The sequence below is a fragment of the Mytilus trossulus genome, chromosome 1, assembly GCF_036588685.1.
Source record: "Mytilus trossulus isolate FHL-02 chromosome 1, PNRI_Mtr1.1.1.hap1, whole genome shotgun sequence".
NCBI lineage: Eukaryota > Metazoa > Mollusca > Bivalvia > Mytilida > Mytilidae > Mytilus > Mytilus trossulus.
This window is the reverse complement of record NC_086373.1, coordinates 106,674,566-106,693,972: the sequence shown is the minus strand read 5'-3', so window position 1 is coordinate 106,693,972 and position 19,407 is coordinate 106,674,566. Positions and strand designations below refer to the sequence as shown.

Genomic DNA, 19,407 nt, shown 5'->3' with positions numbered 1-19,407 from the left:
TACAGAAACCAGATAGCTTGCAGTACTTTCGATTGGAATTTAAAAGCAAGAGAGACTCAATGGATATAAATTCGCTGTCTGTCATATTTATGAGCACCGATTCAACTTTAATTTTCATAATTGATAGTATAACATACAAAAACGTGTATACAAGTAAAAAAAATCAAAAGAAATAATTAACAACGCAAAGACTCGTTATAACTTACCAACAATTCGTGTGTAATTTAGATAAATGAGACCTACCAAATTAGACTTATCATGTATATAGCTTCCTTAGCACAACGATGGGTTTCACGTATGTAGCAGACTTTATATGCTTACCCTTCCACAGCACCTGGAATGAGCGCCGGTTTTAAGTGGGGTTCATATTTGTCGGTCTTTAGTTTTCTATGTTGTGTTTTTGTACTGTTGTTTGTGTTCTTGTCTGTTTTCGTTTTTTGTCATGATATTGTCAGTTTGTTTCCGATCAATGAGCGATCTGCCGATAGTCCAAAAAAGGCCCTGATATGAACATGAACATAAATAGGCTAGCAACTTTAACAAGCACTTGCAAGCATACCATGACGATTTTATATGTCGTCTGTTTGGACTGTTTGATTTCATGTTATAGATGCAAAAGAAGGTAAATCATCGCTTTACCTATGGATTTGTGTGTGTGCCAAATTGCAAAAAGATAACACTTCAGAACAGTATAGATCACGTATAGATCCCCCTATGCCCTGTGGATGGACAAACCAACAAAACGAAGTTTATGGGTAACTGCATGATGAATGATCCTAAATAGAAAATGAGGCTATGCAATAGAAAAGTTTTTTGGCTTAAGAATGATTGTCGCACTGGTCAACAGACAACTTCAACGTATCCAGGTACTAACTAACAGAAACTTAACACCGCGCTGAGACTACCGCGTCACGGAAGGTTCAGTTTTGAATCAGGGTCGGTTGCCTATTACATTTCATTTTTTAATGACTTTATCGCAATATTAAACGGTCCGATATATTACCAAGTTTACACCATCATTTTCTTAACAAGGAAATGCCTTTCATTTGATAAAGGACTTTGAGTTTTGAATTTTCCTTTGAGTTCAGTAATTTTGTTATGCCGTTAGTAAAATTTTCTTTCAAAGTCAAGAAAGTGGCTGTCTGCGGAGCTAATTATCGGTCGGAAAGCAAGCCCTTAGAGACGTCCGTTGTTGCTACTTTCTTAAGACAGTTCAATGGGACTCATGACATGAATAGTAAAAAAATATCAACAAATCAACCAAACTATCTACTAAAACTAAAAGAATGATTATGAATATAAGATGAATAAAATATGTCCAATAAACTTAACAAATGTTAAATGTAAGAAATGAAGAAAAAACAACTACCTTAGTAAATATAAGGAACTGGGAATCTTCTGCTTATATTTCAGTCACTGGAAAATTCGTATTCTCCGCCATATGCAACTTTACGGGATTGCTTATTGTTAGGGACAGGTAAGAATATTTCGCTACTTGTTATTTCCTATATTTTTGTCACGAAATTTTATATATCTATTTCGTTGAGAACTTGATTATTAGCATATGGTGTAAAAACAAATACTCACAATAAATCACCAAAATACAACAAGGAAAATTGGACAAAGAAAGTTGTCCTACAAATTTATGTACACCCCTAAAAATGGAAGCGTCTGACATAAACAGACCAGATGGCGCTGTAGTCTTTTCTTCAGACAGAAGAGTTGTCGAAAGTGATAAAGCACGTTTTATGAGTTATTTAGACTGATTGTCCATCAAAGACATGGCTGGCGTTGTTTTGGAAAACTTGAGTTGGAAGAAACTCATCATTCTCAGCTTAATATTGCTTATGTTACTTATAACGTTTTTCTTAATTGGTGGTTTGCAAGGTAAGTTTGACTAACTTTTCACTCGGATAATTTTCGGGTACAAACTTTTTGTAAAATAAATAATTATGGACAGTACACTTATTCGGTCTTATCAGTGACACATTCAGTGTTTTGTTTTGTAAATGTACATTTTCAAAATGATTTAATTGTAGTTCAAGAATGATGATTATTTGTAAAAAAAACCCTGCTAATATTATGTTTGATATATTTTGTAGTTTGCACCAAATTACCCTGTAAGGCTGTTTAAACTTAAGTTTATTTGAATTAGTCATCATTTCTGCTGTCTATTTTTTATTGGTATTACATTTTTTTAAGTGGGAGTGCAAAGAAAAGTCTCTTACACCCAGCATAAATTTATAACATTAATACAAAGACAATGTACATGTATACATTATGTGGATCTCCTGTATCTGGTAGTTGGTGATTGCAATATTTTGTACCAGTATTGCAACTAAAAAAATCAAACAGATAAATTTTAATGTAACACAAATAAACAAAAGATTTAATTTTGTGTAATTAAATCATAATATTATTCTTCAAACAATTAATTATATAAAATAGTTGCTGTAGGCTATTCATTTTATCATGTTTCTAATTCTGTTTTATTTCATTCCATTTCTTATCTACAAATCTAATAAAATTAAATATTTATTATTCCAATTAACATGATTAAGGTCCCACAATGGGTATACAAGCAACAATTATTATTGTTCTATTAAATCTATATGTGTAGGGGGCGTTTACCCTTAATGTTGTTTATTTAGTAATATGTAGCAATTAGATTTAACAATGCACTAATAATAATAATACTTTATTCAGAAGCAATACAGCTTATAGAATATACAATTTTACAATATTTTTTGAATGCATCAGTGAAATATAAATACAACAATTATACACAATACATGCATGGCGGAGAATGAGACAAAAATTCATATGATAAATAAATAATACAACTACATATTACGATTTTTTTCAATATTAAACAAAAATTTACCTAAATTATTAAGTTCTTTTACATTGTGAACTGATAACAACTGTATAAGTTTAAAAGTGGATGGATATTGCCAATAATATTTCTTAATGTATTGTTTTCTTACATCACTATATCTATTACATTCTAGAATAACATGGTATTCATCTTCTACAATATTGTTAGTGCACATAGTACAAAATCTACTTTCTCTATCTACATTGTAATATCTGCCTGTTTCTATATTGAGGCTATGTGCGGAGATACGATATTTACATATAAAAGGTTTATATATTTGATTAACAGGTCTATCTAAATAAAACTGCAGTATATCTGTGTCATATATATATCTATAAAGTATACATTTTGATGAATTATTAAAAAAAGAATTAGCATCAGCAATAAAGGTATCTTTCATTCTTTGTTTTAGCTCATGTATGAATATATCAACATTATTTACACTTTGTTTTAGCCATACATCATGAAAACCATAACTACATAATATATCTTTGACTGAACAAGCCCAATTCGATTTGTCATTGGGTTTTTTAAATGAACTCTCCAACATATCTTCATAACATGCTTTAAGTATACAGTTATCAGTATTTAATAATTTGAACCAAAATTGAATCAGTCTTCTTTGTCTTTCATAATACATTGGATAACGTCCCAATTCACAGTAAACCATGTTATTAACAGCAGTTTTTCTAACCTTTAGAATTCGTTTTAAAAAACATAAATGTACTTTCTCTATATCACCAGCTTTATGATTACCCCACACTTCACAGCTATAATTAAGTATACTAGATACATAGGTATCAAATAAGGACAGTAATGTTTCACAGTTATAATATTCATCTACAATTTTACTACATAATGCAAAAACAGCTTTTCTTCCTTGATTTGCTAACATTTTTTGAGTATGTAAAAAACTGCCATTATAATTAAAAAGAATACCCAAATATACAAAACTGTCACATATATCTATTTGGTTGTTATTCAAAAACCATTTTTCTTGGCTTTTTACACTACCTCTATTTCTATAAACTAAAACAGTACTTTGAAATGATTTCTAAATATCAAAACTTTGGCTTTCAAAAATGTGCAAATTTAAATTGTATTTTGCCTTGTGTAACAACTAAAGAATGATAAAACTTTATAATGCCCATGCCAGTACGTGTATTACCCACTTCTGGAAGTATCACCAAGCAAAACAAGGGATTTCCCTTCCAGTTATACTTTGCCAACAAACAAATTAGCAAACAACACATGGTCCTGTCTAATTACCCTGACTTTGTTCAGTCACAAAATGTAGTGGGGTTATAAGAATTAACCAGTCTTACAAAGTATGTTATCACAAAAAACCAGATTTCCCATTTAGACCATTTGTTATAAAACTAATACACATGATAAAACACACAGTGCAGCTACCAACAGGATACCAATAACCATGTGCAATAACTTGAACAAACGCCTACAAATACAAGTTGTTTACATCTAAGCATAAAATGATTTGGTCTGTGGTGGATAGTTGTCACCAGCTGGTTGTCTCATTGACAATCATACCACAACTTCTTATTTTTACATAATTTGGAAACTAATGGAAAGCAGGGGCAAATTGTGTTGCTATTACAGAATACTAGCTATGTTATGAACAAGAGTGGATACTGTAGCCCAAGAAAACAAAACCTATAGAAACACCAAATAGAAAAATAACACTGCTTTAAAACAACCAACATAGATGTTTATAACGTAGAAATTTTTCACTGCAATGAAATGTTTGATTAATTTCCTACAAATGTCAATTTCAAGGGATAATTTTTTCAACCCTTTTTCGCATGGAAAACAGGATGTGACGTACTATGATTTGGTGGTATTAACACTTTAAGAGTCTCTAGTTTCAATGAAAATAATATGGGAAGCTTTGCATGCATGTAAATAACTCAATTTTATACTTGTAGCTCCTCAACCTAACAATGTGAACATTATCATTGGTACAAAATGCTATTCCAGAGGTAGATATGTCAACAGAGAGAAATGGCATATACCTAGAGGAAATAAGAGCATTAGCTGTGAGAAGTTGGATAGTTTAAGGCCTGACGATCCTAAAATCATTAGTCAAGAGATAACAGACAAACAGGTTGTTTTTGCTTTCTGGATTCCTGGCCCTAGAGATGGACAAGAGCTGAAGATGCATCCACGGTTTCAGTACATGATGTCTGTATTACAGCTTGACATTATATATCAACCACACAATCCTGTAGGTAAGTGGATTACATTGGTAAAGAATTCACTTCAAGATTACCATTACTGTAAACCAAATTAATCATGTTAATATTGCTTATACTTTATTTTGCGTTTACCACTTTCTAGTCCACTTCACGGCTATTTAATTTGGCGATTTTCTAATTAACTTGATGTACAATGTAGTTTAACAAGGAAAGATCCCAGTTTGACATATTTAGGATGATTTATATTTGTGTTATACATGTACATTGTAAGTCGCAAAATAAGTTGGTTTACAGTATTCGTGTACATGCATCTTGATGTTTTAGGGCATTGACTGAACATGCTGAATGGTATACATTGAAGTTACTACAATTAATGTATCAAAAATTAGTATTGCCATTCAAGCGAGAACATGTAAACTATTTTCATAATCACAGGCTGCACGGTTAGCCACTAGTCCGATGCCCCAGACTAGTAAAATTTCATTCGGACTAGCAAGTTTTTGCAAAAATTTTTTGGACCAATAAGAAAAATGTCTGAATATTGGTCTTTGGACTAGTAGTTGAAAAAGTTTTTGGTGCAGACTGTTAAATCATAGGGCACAAGACATGTTGTTTTAATCTGTAACCTTTATTTCTATTTTTTGGAGCCCTTAATGGCCCTACCTTTTATTATTGAAGTTTCTTCCCTTATTAAACAATATCTATGTAAAGGTAAGTGTTTGGAGATTAACTTTATGTTTGAGAGCATATGTGGACAATTAAATGAATTAAATTTTGTCTTCATGTAAATGTATATCCGGATGCAACTGAGCCTCAAATTGAGCAGTGATATTGGACATGTTTCCTCTTTAATTGACTAAGCTTAATCTAAAGACCAAAGAACAAAAGTGTACAAACAGTTAACTTTTAGGTCATTTAATGTGTGCAAAGAACTGAATTTAGAACTCTTAAAAAAAATACCTCAAGAAGCACCATGAGAGAGGGCTTGCAAAATTGCAGATTTGAACTCACTTCATTTACAGTACATCTATATCATCAGTCACCACTGCATTTTCACTCTATGTTTATTTATTTATCATTATTAGGACTAAACCCAGTGATGCTGTTGGATTTTAGACTGGGTTACAGGAACGAAGGAGATAGAGAGGGTGATTGGAAATTACTGGCAGAATCTGCAGAGGATAGAAAACTTGTCTGTACCATCAGTACAAATGAGAAGAATGAGGTAGGAATTACTAAAAAAAATTCTGTTCCATCAGTATTTATGAGAAGAATGAGGTAGGAATTACTGAAAACTTGTCTGTTCCAACACTTCTATAGGAATAACTAAAAACTTGTCTGTTCTGACACTTCTAATGGTAGGAATTACTGAAAACTTGTCTGTTCCGACACTTCTAATGAGAAGAATGAGGTAGGAATTACTGAAAACTTGTCTGTTCTGACACTTCTAATGAGAAGAATGAGGAAGGAATTACTAATAACTTGTCTGTTCTGACGCTTCTAATGAGAAGAATGAGGAAGGAATTACTGATAACTTGTCTGTTCTGACACTTCTAATGAGAAGAATGAGGTAGGAATAACTGAAAACTTGTCTGTTCTGACACTTCTAATGAGAAGAATGAGGTAGGAATAACTGAAAACTTGTCTGTTCTGACACTTCTAATGAGAAGAATGAGGTAGGAATTACTGAAAACTTGTCTGTTCTGACACTTCTAATGAGAAGAATGAGGTAGGAATTACTGAAAACTTGTCTGTTCTGACACTTCTAATGAGAAGAATGAGGTAGGAATTACTAAATTATTATTATTTTTATAATTGATAAAGTTTTATATTGCTGTTCATCAATTGTTCTAATCAACCATTACTTTCATCTTTAAATTTATTTTTAAGACAGAACCAGGGTCTCAGTATGATTGTGAGCTGCTGCATGCCTTTGAGATTTCCAGTTTACACCATGATTACTATCTTCTGAACCTACGACTCCCTCCCAGTCCTGAGAAGAATATAAATATTGGTCAGATTGATGATATCTCTCTTGTGGTTAGTAGAATTTTTAATAGATATCACCTGTTGTTGATTATATTGTCTAAACCTTAATAAGTTCTCTTAATCTACTTAAACATACATTTTATGTACATACATCCCAAAGTTGGTTTCTGTTCTCTATCTTATAATCCTGGTACCTTTGATAACTATTAAGTTTGCCTCAATCAAATTTATACACAATGCTTATTTGAAAACAAAAATCATGTTTGAATTTTGGTGGCGTCACTTTTACCATACTAGAATTCTGCCCCTTTACCAATGAAAACATTGCTGAATTTTTTGCTTCAGTTTGACTCAACCAAGTTTTATGAAATTAATAGACAATGCTTATAACCACAAAACACAGATCAAGTTTTTATTTTGGTGGCGTCACTTTCACTGTTTTAGAGTTATGCTCCTTTATCAATAGATTTTTATTCTCTTACTTTAGTTTGCCTCAACCAAATGTTATGAAATGTACAGACAACACTTATTTAATACAATGTACTTAACAAAAAAACACATATAAAGTTTGAATGTTGGTGGTGTTACTTTAATCGTTCGAGAGTTAATTATGCTTCTTTACAAATGAAAAATGCCTCAAGCAAATATTATGAAACTTACATGTATCAAGTACAAATTTGGGTAGCATCATTTTAACATTTCTTTAGTTAAATTATTTTATAGCTTTATATGCAAGCATGGCATCATCAGTGTCCCATTTATACCTGTTTATTTTAAGATAATTCTGTTTTTGTTGTTGTAGACAATTCATCAGAATGGAGGATTTACTATAATATGGTTCTCCATTAAGACTTTCATGTTTCCATGTGTTCTGATTGTGTTAATCTGGTTTTGGAAAAGGATACAACTGATGTGTAGACCCCCAAACTTACTAGAAAGGTAAGATCTCAATAATCACAGATGTGTAGACCCCCAAACTTACTGGAAAGGTTAGATCTCAATAATCACAGATGTGTAGACCCCCAAACTAACTAGAAAGGTTAGATCTCAATAGTCACACATGTGTAGACCCCAAAACTTACTAGAAAGGTTAGATCTCAATAGTCACAGATGTGTTGACCCCAAAACTTTCTAGAAAGGTTAGATCTCATAAGTCACAGATGTGTTGACCCCAAAACTTTCTAGAAAGGTTAGATCTCAATAGTCACAGATGTGTAGACCCCAAAACTTACTAGAAAAGTGAGATCTCAATAGTCACAGATGTGTTGACCCCAAAACTTTCTAAAAGGTTAGATCTCAATAGTCACACATGTGTAGACCCCAAAACTTACTAGAAAAGTGAGATCTCAATAGTCACAGATGTGTTGACCCCAAAACTTTCTAGAAAGGTGAGATCTCATTAGTCACAGATGTGTTGACCCCAAAACTTTCTAGAAAGGTTAGATCTCATTAGTCACAGATGTGTTGACCCCAAAACTTTCTAGAAAGGTTAGATCTCAATAGTCACACATGTGTAGACCCCAAAACTTACTAGAAAAGTGAGATCTCAATAGTCACAGATGTGTTGACCCCAAAACTTTCTAGAAAGGTTAGATCTCATTAGTCACAGATGTGTTGACCCCAAAACTTTCTAGAAAGGTTAGATCTCATTAGTCACAGATGTGTTGACCCCAAAACTTTCTAGAAAGGTTAAATCTCATTAGTCACAGATGTGTTGACCCCAAAACTTTCTAGAAAGGTTAGATCTCAATAGTCACACATGTGTAGACCCCAAAACTTACTAGAAAGGTTAGATCTCAATAGTCACAGATGTGTTGACCCCAAAACTTTCTAGAAAGGTTAGATCTCATTAGTCACAGATGTGTTGACCCCAAAACTTTCTAGAAAGGTTAGATCTCAATAATCACAGATGTGTATACCCCAGAACTTACTAGTAAGGTTAGATCTCAATAGTCACAGATGTGTAGACCCCCAAACTAACTAGTAAGGTTAGATCTCAATAGTCACACATGTGTAGACCCCTAAACTTACTAGTAAGGTTAGATCTCAATAGTCACAGATGTGTAGACCCCCAAACTTACTAGAAAGGTTAGATCTCAATAGTCACACATGTGTAGACCCCAACACTTACTAGAAAGGTTAGATCTCAATAGTCACAGATGTGTAGACCCCCAAACTAACTAGTAAGGTTAGATCTCAATAGTCACACATGTGTAGACCCCAAAACTAACTAGAAAGGTTAGATCTCAATAGTCACACTTGTGTAGACCTCAAAACTTACTAGAAAAGTGAGATCTCAATAGTCACACATGTGTAGACCCCAAAACTTACTTGAAAAGTGAGATCTCAATAGTCACACATGTGTAGACCCCCAAACTAACTAGTAAGGTTAGATCTCAATAGTCACACATGTGTAGACCCCTAAACTTACTAGTAAGGTTAGATCTCAATAGTCACAGATGTGTAGACCCCCAAACTTACTAGAAAGGTTAGATCTCAATAGTCACACATGTGTAGACCCCAACACTTACTAGAAAGGTTAGATCTCAATAGTCACAGATGTGTAGACCCCCAAACTAACTAGTAAGGTTAGATCTCAATAGTCACACATGTGTAGACCCCAAAACTAACTAGAAAGGTTAGATCTCAATAGTCACACATGTGTAGACCTCAAAACTTACTAGAAAAGTGAGATCTCAATAGTCACACATGTGTAGACCCCAAAACTTACTTGAAAAGTGAGATCTCAATAGTCACACATGTGTTGACCCCAAAACTTTCTAGAAAGGTTAGATCTCAATAGTCACACATGTGTAGACCCCAAAACTTACTTGAAAAGTGAGATCTCAATAGTCACACATGTGTTGACCCCAAAACTTACTAGAAAAGTGAGATCTCAATAGTTACAGATGTGTTGACCCCAAAACTTTCTAGAAAGGTTAGATCTCATAAGTCACACATGTGTAGACCCCAAAACTTTCTAGAAAGGTTAGATCTCAATAGTCACACATGTGTAGACCCCAAAACTTACTAGAAAGGTTAGATCTCAATAGTCACAGATGTGTTGACCCCAAAACTTACTAGAAAAGTGAGATCTCAATAGTCACAGATGTGTTGACCCCAAAACTTTCTAGAAAGGTTAGATCTCAATAGTCACAGATGTGTTGACCCCAAAACTTACTAGAAAAGTGAGATCTCAATTGTCACAGATGTGTTGACCCCAAAACTTTCTAGAAAGGTTAGATCTCAATAGTCACACATGTGTAGACCCCAAAACTTACTAGAAAGGTTAGATCTCAATAGTCACAGAATGTGTTGACCCCAAAACTTTCTAGAAAGGTTAGATCTCAATAGTCACAGATGTGTTGACCCCAAAACTTTCTAGAAAGGTTAGATCTCATTAGTCACAGATGTGTTGCAGGGACTAAACTTAACGCTCGCCCAGTCGCCCGAGGCGACCAGATTTTCGGCTGGGCAAATTTAGTCATCATGATCGCCCAGCTGGCGACTGTTAAAAAATTTGAAGTAAATCCCATTTGTACCCTTTCCCCAGCGATATTAACAAAGACTGTTCCCAAAAGGAAACCTGTTTTGTCTTTTCAAAGCGATATAGTAACATAGAGTATTTCGAAAACCAGTAGGTTCTTTCTAATAACCTAAACCCAGTCGAACAGCTATGTTTTCAATCCGAAGTCACGATATATCATATACCTCCTCAATCAACATGTTTTTTTTTCAACTCTGCTAGATTTCCTACGATTATTTCATTATTGAATAGTGTTTTCTTCTCAACTGATCTCAACTGTCCAATAAGCATCGCGAAAGGGATGTTTTCTAATTGACCTGGCAGTCATCATAAGCCTGTGTTAGACGGTAACTTGTCCCTAAATCGCTATTTACAAAAAAATACTTAATGTAAAAACGAAACGCAAAGTCTCGTAAATAAATATCCCAATATTAAGTTTGATATCCAATCTTCAATAAAAACTTATTGCAAAATATATTTTGATCAACACTATTAGAGGATGGCTTGGATTGAGATAGTATTTATTAAAAGAAGAAACAGCCATGTTGTCTAAAGGTCAACAGGAAGTTGAAAAAAACGAAGGGAGACAATTTTGGCAGGAAATAACCTAAAATAAATATTGTCAAATCTTATAATACATTTTTGGTGGCAATAATTTAAATATTATAAGCTTTATTAAAAAAAACTGTTTTGTTTCATACCATGAACATATATTTAAAGAAGAATCAGAGAAATTTGTATTTGAACATAAACAAGACTGTACTTCCTGTTTTACTTCTTGTATTTATGATCCTCCTTACATGGGGCTGAGACTACTATAACACATTTTTTTTTTTTTTGTGTTATAGTAGTCTCAGCATGGGGGCACTTATTAACTGCTTTTAATTTTAACAATTATGGAGAAAAAAAGTAACAGTTCTTAGCTTCTGCAATGTATGCAATGTAATGTTTCATCAAAATAAAATTATCCTCTCCCATCTCACCGGTTTTATTTTTAAAACTCCTTACTTAGGAGCACTAGCTCCCTTCTGCCCTGAGATTCAAGCTGGAACACTGTTAGTAAGTATATTAAGTTATTTTCAGTTTTATTTTCATTTATTCTTTTTGTATAAAGATTGGCTGGGCTCCTAAACTTTCAACTGAGCCCCTGAAAAAAATATCTTAGGGGCCCAGCTGGCCCCTAGACAAAAACAGTTAAGTTTAGTCCCTGGTGTTGACCCCAAAACTTACTAGAAAGTTAAGATCTCAATAGTCACAGATGTGTAGACCCCAAACTAACTAGAAAGGTTAGATCTCAATAGTCACAGATGTGTTGACCCCCAAACTTACTAGAAAGGTTAGATCTCAATAGTCACAGATGTGTAGACCCCAAACTTACTAGAAAGGTTAGATCTCAATAGTAACAGATGTGTTGACCCCCAACTTACTAGAAAGGTTAGATCTCAATAGTCACAGATGTGTAGACCCCCAAACTTACTAGAAAGGTTAGATCTCAATAGTCACAGATGTGTAGACCCCCAAACTTACAAGAAAGGTAGGATCTCAATACTCACAGATGTGTAGACCCCCAAACTTACTATAAAGGTTAGATCTCAATAGTCTCAGATGTGTTGACAATGACCCCAAAACTTACTGGACAGGTGAGATCTCTATAGCCACACAAATGTATACTCCAAAACTTACTAGAAAGGTAAGATCTCAATAGTTACACATGTGAAGACTCAAAAACTTACTACATGTAGAAGCGTTTAAAATAAGTAAAAACTACATAGAAAAGTTTTGCAAAATATGACATAATTTTGTATATAAAGAGAGGTTAGAGCATTAAACATTCATGCCAATAGTGATGTTTAGCTAATTCACATTGATTTCCCTGTTGTATCAAGGACAGTAGGACATGGAACATTTTACCTCTTTCTTATTTGTCAAATGTGGTTAGTCAGAACTGTTAATTAATTGTACATAACAAAGTAATGGAATAGCATTAAATGCTCCCTGAATGGTAAGTCTGTCTGACAAGTAAGCTGTAGACGATTAACACTGTTAACATTGATATGCATTATATTCCATCATATGTACATTTGTAGATTGATAAAAGACATTTAAATTGTATATTTATTTACTGTATAATAACAGGTATTTATGTTTTTAAATTTTCAGAACACTCTTTGCCTTGGGAATAACAATGTCAATCTTAAACTGTAAGTCATACTCATTTTTAGCTCGCCTGGTCCGACAACTCCTTATTTGAGTTATTGTCCTTTAATTACGATTTTTTTTGGCTTTATGCCTTATAGTAAGACAATATCAACAAAACATAGATTTTTGTTATAAATTTCATGAATTCTATTGTGTCTTTTGTTGAATGTGCACATAGACCAAAGTTAGCAACACTGGCTCTTTAGAGCCTCTTGTTACGATAAAGATTCATTTATTAAGAAAACGCGAAGTTGAAATAGCAAGATAGGTATGTAACTCAAACATATAAACTGTAAGTTACTCAAACACAGTAATAATAGTTTAACATATACGCATGTGTCTCTGATAGTATGACATTCAGGACTTTGAAAATTTTACACATTAAAGAAACTACCATTTTAGATTTTCTTACACTGTCAAAAAGAAGCTTGTCAGTTATCTTTGTAATGCAAGCATTTCAACACATAAATCACAAGATAGCATCGAAGTATTTCTGATTGTGTACTTTAAAATGCCTTACATCACATGAAAGTCAAGTCCATATATATGTTTCTGTGTGTGTGTGTGTGTAACATAGTATGTAGTTAACATTTACTTATGCTTATAATGTTTCAGTACCCATTGAATGGTTGACATTTTGGTTGAATATTCCCTTCATGCTACTGCTGAATGATATCAGACAGGGAGCGTTCTATGCCATGTTGTTGTCTTTCTGGATTATATTTACTGGAGAACATATAATGGTAAGTTCATCATAGAATAATGAAGGATGCTATTATTATGAGATCTGAAGACATTTAGTAAGCATTTTTGCTGATATTATACACAATAGGATGATCAAGTCATTAGAAATTGACATAAACAACAGGCACATACCTGTACATACATCCCATACACACAAACCTTTACATTTATCCCATGCACACACATTTTTATACTTCACATTCCCCCAATGTACATCATCAAGAGAAGTCGTAAACACATACTTCATAACAAAATTACTAACTGACATCCCTAACAACACGGGAAGCACTTGCGTCTAGATGTGTACGTACATGCGTGTTGTAGTTGTTGTGGTACTCAATCAATCAGAGATGCATGGTGGGATTTCATTATTGAAAGGTTTCCATTGCAATTATTTGTCGAACTGTATTCATATGAAGATGAACAATTATACTGCATTCTTTTGGGCAAGCACATAACAACAGTAAATATCGACACTGACAGTTTTCTTAGTTTGTGCCACATACACGTTGCACTCTGTGTTGCTGAGTATAGCAGAGTAACGAGAAGGATAATACAGTAGCTTGCTAAGTACATGAGCTGTCGTTAGTGAGAGCAATTGTCTTAAAATTTTCTTTTGGTAATATGCTTTAGTTATTGTAAATAGTGTAATATTGTATTTTGTTGCCTGTTTTTGTAAACCTTTGTAATTTAATTTGTTAACATATATGTTGTTCATTGAATCTCTTGATAGAGGAAATAAAGAAATGAATGAATGAATAAATGCATAAACATGTACATATTAAAAAGACGCACAAATGTGTTTATACATCCAACATCCATACAATTATACATACATCCAATATACAAATGATTTAATCATCCATTATGCATAAATCTGTACATATAAAAAATATTCTCAAATGTGTTAATACCTTCAATACAAATAAACTATAAAACTGGACCTACAATGACCTACATCCAATACATATCATGCATATAAACATGTACATTCATTCAATGTCTTGATTGTTTACTATTTTCTCTTATCATATTTAATTTTTGCCTAAAAGATAATTTTAGTCTAGCATGAAATTGATGATCTGTTGATTTTAAGTATGAATTAAATTAGTGCAAATTAACATTATATAGATGATGTCAGTCGTTATATTAACATTCTCTTTTAGAATCAGACAGAGATATCTCAATCAGTATATTAACATTGTTTTATAGGACCAGACAGAGAGAAACAGACTGAAGTTGTACTGGAAACATTTAACTGCTGTAATAGTGGGTTGTGTCTGCTTGTTTGTGTTTGAGATGTGTGAAAGGTACATATTTGATTATAAATACTTACTTCTACCGCCTCATTGTTAAAAACACACAAAATTGTAATCAATTATTTGTAAGTGCCAATTCTTGTACTGTAGACTTTGCAATGCAAAAACATTTTACAGTAATTTACCATCATTGGTATTTGTTTTGAACACTTTTCCATAACACCTGTTAAATTCAAGATATATTATAAGGATTTGTTTGTATGTCTTTTTGGTCATCTGCTCAAAACACAACAATACTCAAAGAGACCATAAAAAAAGTTTGCATATGTGGTAGGAATATTTGTCATCATATTCTCTTGACCATACTATACTTTTAGTTTGATTTGACATTTTTTACTGGAGTTATTGAACTTTCACCATAGTTTTGTACTTTAATTCTACAATAACACCTTCTGAATAAAATTGAGGATGGAAATGGGGAATGTATCATAACAACTCCTGACACTACAACTACTTAAAGCATAATATGATTTTTTGAATACCGTAGTAAAAAATCATGCTTCAATTGTGTTTATTTTACAGAGGAATGCAGTTGAAGAATCCATTCTACAGTATATGGTCAAGTGAAATTGGGTCAAAACTGGCTGTATCCTTTTGTTGTTTTATGTCAAATAGCATTGAGAATATTGATGGATATGTCCTGTTATTAAAAAACAATTTGCTTAAGCTTTTTTATGGCCCACCTACGATAGTAGAGGGGCATTATGTTTTCTGGTCTGTGCCTCAGTCATTTAGTCACCCATCAGGTTAATGTTTTTAGTCAAGGTTGTTTTTGATGTAGTTGAAGTCCAATCAACTTGAAACTTTGTACACATGTTTCGCATGGTATGATCTTTCTAACTTAATTGCCAAATTAAAGTTTTTACCCCAATTTCACGGTCCACTGAACAAAGAAAAAGATTGTGCGAAGATCTGGTTAAAGTTTTGGTTAAAGTTTTTGGTCAAGGTAGTTTTTGATGAAGTTGAAGTCCAATCAACTTGAAACTAAGTCCACATGTTCCCTATGATATGATCTTTTTAATTTTAATGCCAAATTAAAGTATTGACCCCAATTTCATGGTCCACTGAACATGTAAAATGATAGTGGGAGTGGGGCATCTGTGTACTATGGACACATTCTTGTTATGCCCAAGTCAGCTAACACAATGCAATCTTTTAAGATGAAATATTAGTCTCAAAGTTCTCTCGCCCTCATACTCATACTTATATTTTTATAAATATCTATAAAGAGTATGAATTTTAAATCACAAAGCTCTTTTCTTTAACATAAAAAGTTGGCTTTTATTATAATAGCTGCTGTTGCTGCCACAGCCTACTTCCTGTTCTTGTGTGTCATGATTTACCGTGTCTTCCGAAACATCAGTGCCAAAAAATCATCCCTACCAAGCATGAGCCATATGAGGAAAAAGTATTATATGGTATGGCAGTATAAAAACAGAAGTTTTCATAAAAATTAAGCATATAAACTCTTTATCATATGGCATACAGTTTTGTTCTTCAAAAAATTATTTACAAATATCAATCAACCTACTCAATACAAAACAAAAAAACTTTCTGGATAAATCAGTTTCTCATAAAGTGATTACATAAAAATGTGCATGTTTAATCATGAGATAATGGAGAGACAGCAACATTAAGCTAAATTGAGAAAATCAGTCCCTATAAATATTTGTGATCTTTCATTTAATCATTTTGTGAAATGTGCATGAATAAACGAAAAATCAATACAAAAAAACCCAGATTGTTTTGACAGTTCTTTATACATCAAACCTGTTATTTGTCTTAATTAGTATTTTAAGCAAATATCTATGGTTTTGAAATTAAACGTAGTTTCTCAACAAAAGTCTTATCCAAGGACAAAATCTGGAAGGACCATAGATACACTTCCTTGGAAATATCAATGACATTGCTTCATAAAGTTATCATGTTCCCTCTCTACTGCACTAGGAAAAACCATTATCACACAGAAAGATAAAGTAAAAGTAAGTAAATAGCAATATTAACACCTACTGTTGTTTTTATAGGGTCTAATCTTCCGATTTAAGTTTCTGATGCTGCTGACTTTATTCTGTGCTGCATTGACCGTAGTTTTTTTCATCATCAGTCAGTTGAGTGAAGGACAGTGGAAATGGGGAGATGAAAATCTTAATTTGGAATACTCAAGTGCATTCTTTACAGGTAAGTAATATAAGATTAAAAACAAATAATGTTTTGTTCATCTTTATGACAGCTTAAAAAGTGTATATAATTGTATATAAACATAAGAATAAAATTTGTGTATATTTATGTAATAATTTACTCTGTTGATAGACTAATTGATTTATTTTTTAGGTGTGTATGGTCTTTGGAATGTGTACATCTTTGGACTGCTGTCTCTGTATGCTCCCTCTCACAAGACTGCTTCCAGTGCTCGTAAGTACAATTGTGAAAATACATGGGTAGTTTTATATAAAAACAATGAAAACTTTAAGCAATAATGAAAAATATATTTTATTTTCTGTCATATCTTTAACCCCTCTTACAAATTCTGTATGGTAGCAGTTTTTTCAATGATACAGAATTATTTAATGATGTATGCAAGATTGAGTCACTTTTTCCCTTTTGATTTATAAGCATGCCAGGTTAGGAATGTAACTTTTTTTATTTAAATATGAGTATATAAATTGTCATTCAAAGAAACCTTGTGTACAGAAATAAGTTCATGTAATCAACATTAAATAAAGGATCTCTGAATCATTGCATTAAAATGTGATATTCAGCTTGAAATGTAATTCATGTAGGTAAACTGTAAATCTCACCTAAATTTACACCATTTAATGTGTATTTCAGATGCTGACACTGATAGCCAGGAAGAAGAGGTACAGTTAACAAACATGCCATCAGAATTGTCCACTCTACAGTCTTTTGCAACAAAGGCTGACCAGGATTAGACATGGGCAGATGATGTATATAATGGAAAATAGATCTGATTCTCAGACATTTGATGCAATAGTTACATTTTGAATAAAATAGATATTATTTGTGTGTGAGATCCCGAAGTTAATGTTCTCACATAGTTGTCATAATATTATATATAACAATTTGACTTAAAAAGTTATCATTAGTGTTGTGATTTTTTAGTTTTATAATGTTTACATTTTTGTGAAGCTACACATATTTTTACTATAGAATATTCATTTCTTCATATATGGAGTATTTAAGAATACATTTACATAGGTTGAAATAAGACATATCTGAATATTTTTATTCATATTTTTTTTTAATACATGATAGAAACCATCACTCCATGTATATGCTTTTGAGTGTAGATAGGATGTTGTCTCTTGTAGTTTACCAATTTCATATGATTTTTTAATCTTTCTTGTACTATAAAGAAGAGGTGCTACTTTTATATATTTTCAATGTAGAATTTATAAATCTATATAATATCATGTGTTTATTCTTGTGTCATATTGTTTTGTATTTTTGACCCAAGCTGTATTGTGTTTCCAGTGGCGAATACAGGTGGGGTTCCGGGGTTGGAACCCCCCTTTTGTTTGGGACAATCAACGCATTTGAATGTGATTGACCCCCACCCCACTCTTTATCCTTTTTCAAATGGCTAGATCCACCCCTGATTTCTATAAAGAGCACAATATTAGTATTAGTTCAAAATGTGAACGAAGACTTTTATGCAATGTTAGAAACTAATATTAACAGGTTCATTATGATAGATTTCACATATGTTTAATAGTAACATACCTCAATAATGTGAAACATAATCAATTTAAGGCTTGAGAATGCTTCAAGGGAATCATTTTAATCAACAATTAGGCTTCTTGATAAAAACCAGTAAAGTTTAAATTATAGTATAATGGTTCTGAAGTTTTGAAATTTTGTTTGTTGGAGTGTTGCAAGTTTTACTCTTTGCATTGTAAATAATAATAATAAAACACAGCTACATAATTTTTCAAATGTTATTAAATTAAAAAAATCATTTTGAAAAAAAACAATACTACGCAATTATTGTTTTATAAATGGCAAAAAGTTTATATCAAGTTCTAATGATATGTTTATGGTTGTGTTAAAAGTAAATATCTTGATCTTACACTGGATAGTGTGTCATATTGTTTTAAGAAATATTTTGATAGGCACAGGATTTTTTTCTAAGTGAACATGATATTATTAAGTTTATTTTGATAGATTTGTGTATAAAAGACTGCTGGACAGTCCCTCCACCATCAGAGAACCACTTGTTTATTAAATATCTAGCAAAAAATCAAACTGTTGCCCATAGAGGATGTATAATTGTTTATTTTTAATGAAATGCTAACTTTATGGATATAAATTTTAAATTTTTTAATTTATATATATATATGTATTATGTAACTATGATTTTTACTTTTATTATTCATGATATCATGTGGCAATCTACTTCAATGAATTTATTTATATAAAAAAAATATTAGTTTGTAAAGAAATTGATTTATTGCTTTATAATAAGAAATCCATTTTGTTAGGTAGTTTTTACCAACTTATTTGCAATAAATGTTTACTGTA

At 32.3% G+C, this 19,407-nt stretch overlaps 2 protein-coding genes across 3 annotated transcripts in view; one reads left to right on the top strand and one right to left on the bottom strand.

Moving 5' to 3' along the window:
* Positions 1-1,696, bottom strand: part of LOC134696117 (uncharacterized) — an 11,499-nt gene extending 9,803 nt beyond the window's left edge. Inside the window, exon 1 of one of the 2 annotated variants that reach the window (XM_063557746.1) lies at positions 1,588-1,696. The gene's annotated coding sequence lies outside the window, so the exon portion shown is untranslated. The other variant, XM_063557738.1, reaches the window with a different exon arrangement.
* LOC134696114 (protein wntless homolog) lies at positions 1,665-19,407 on the top strand. Its single transcript, XM_063557727.1, has 13 exons — positions 1,665-1,887; positions 4,822-5,124; positions 6,177-6,316; positions 6,982-7,131; positions 7,883-8,019; positions 12,767-12,807; positions 13,421-13,548; positions 14,762-14,859; positions 15,391-15,454; positions 16,143-16,286; positions 16,893-17,046; positions 17,200-17,280; positions 17,698-19,407. The coding sequence occupies exons 1-13, from the start codon at positions 1,782-1,784 to the stop codon at positions 17,796-17,798; spliced, it is 1,647 nt and encodes a 548-aa protein (XP_063413797.1). The 5' UTR covers positions 1,665-1,781; the 3' UTR covers positions 17,799-19,407.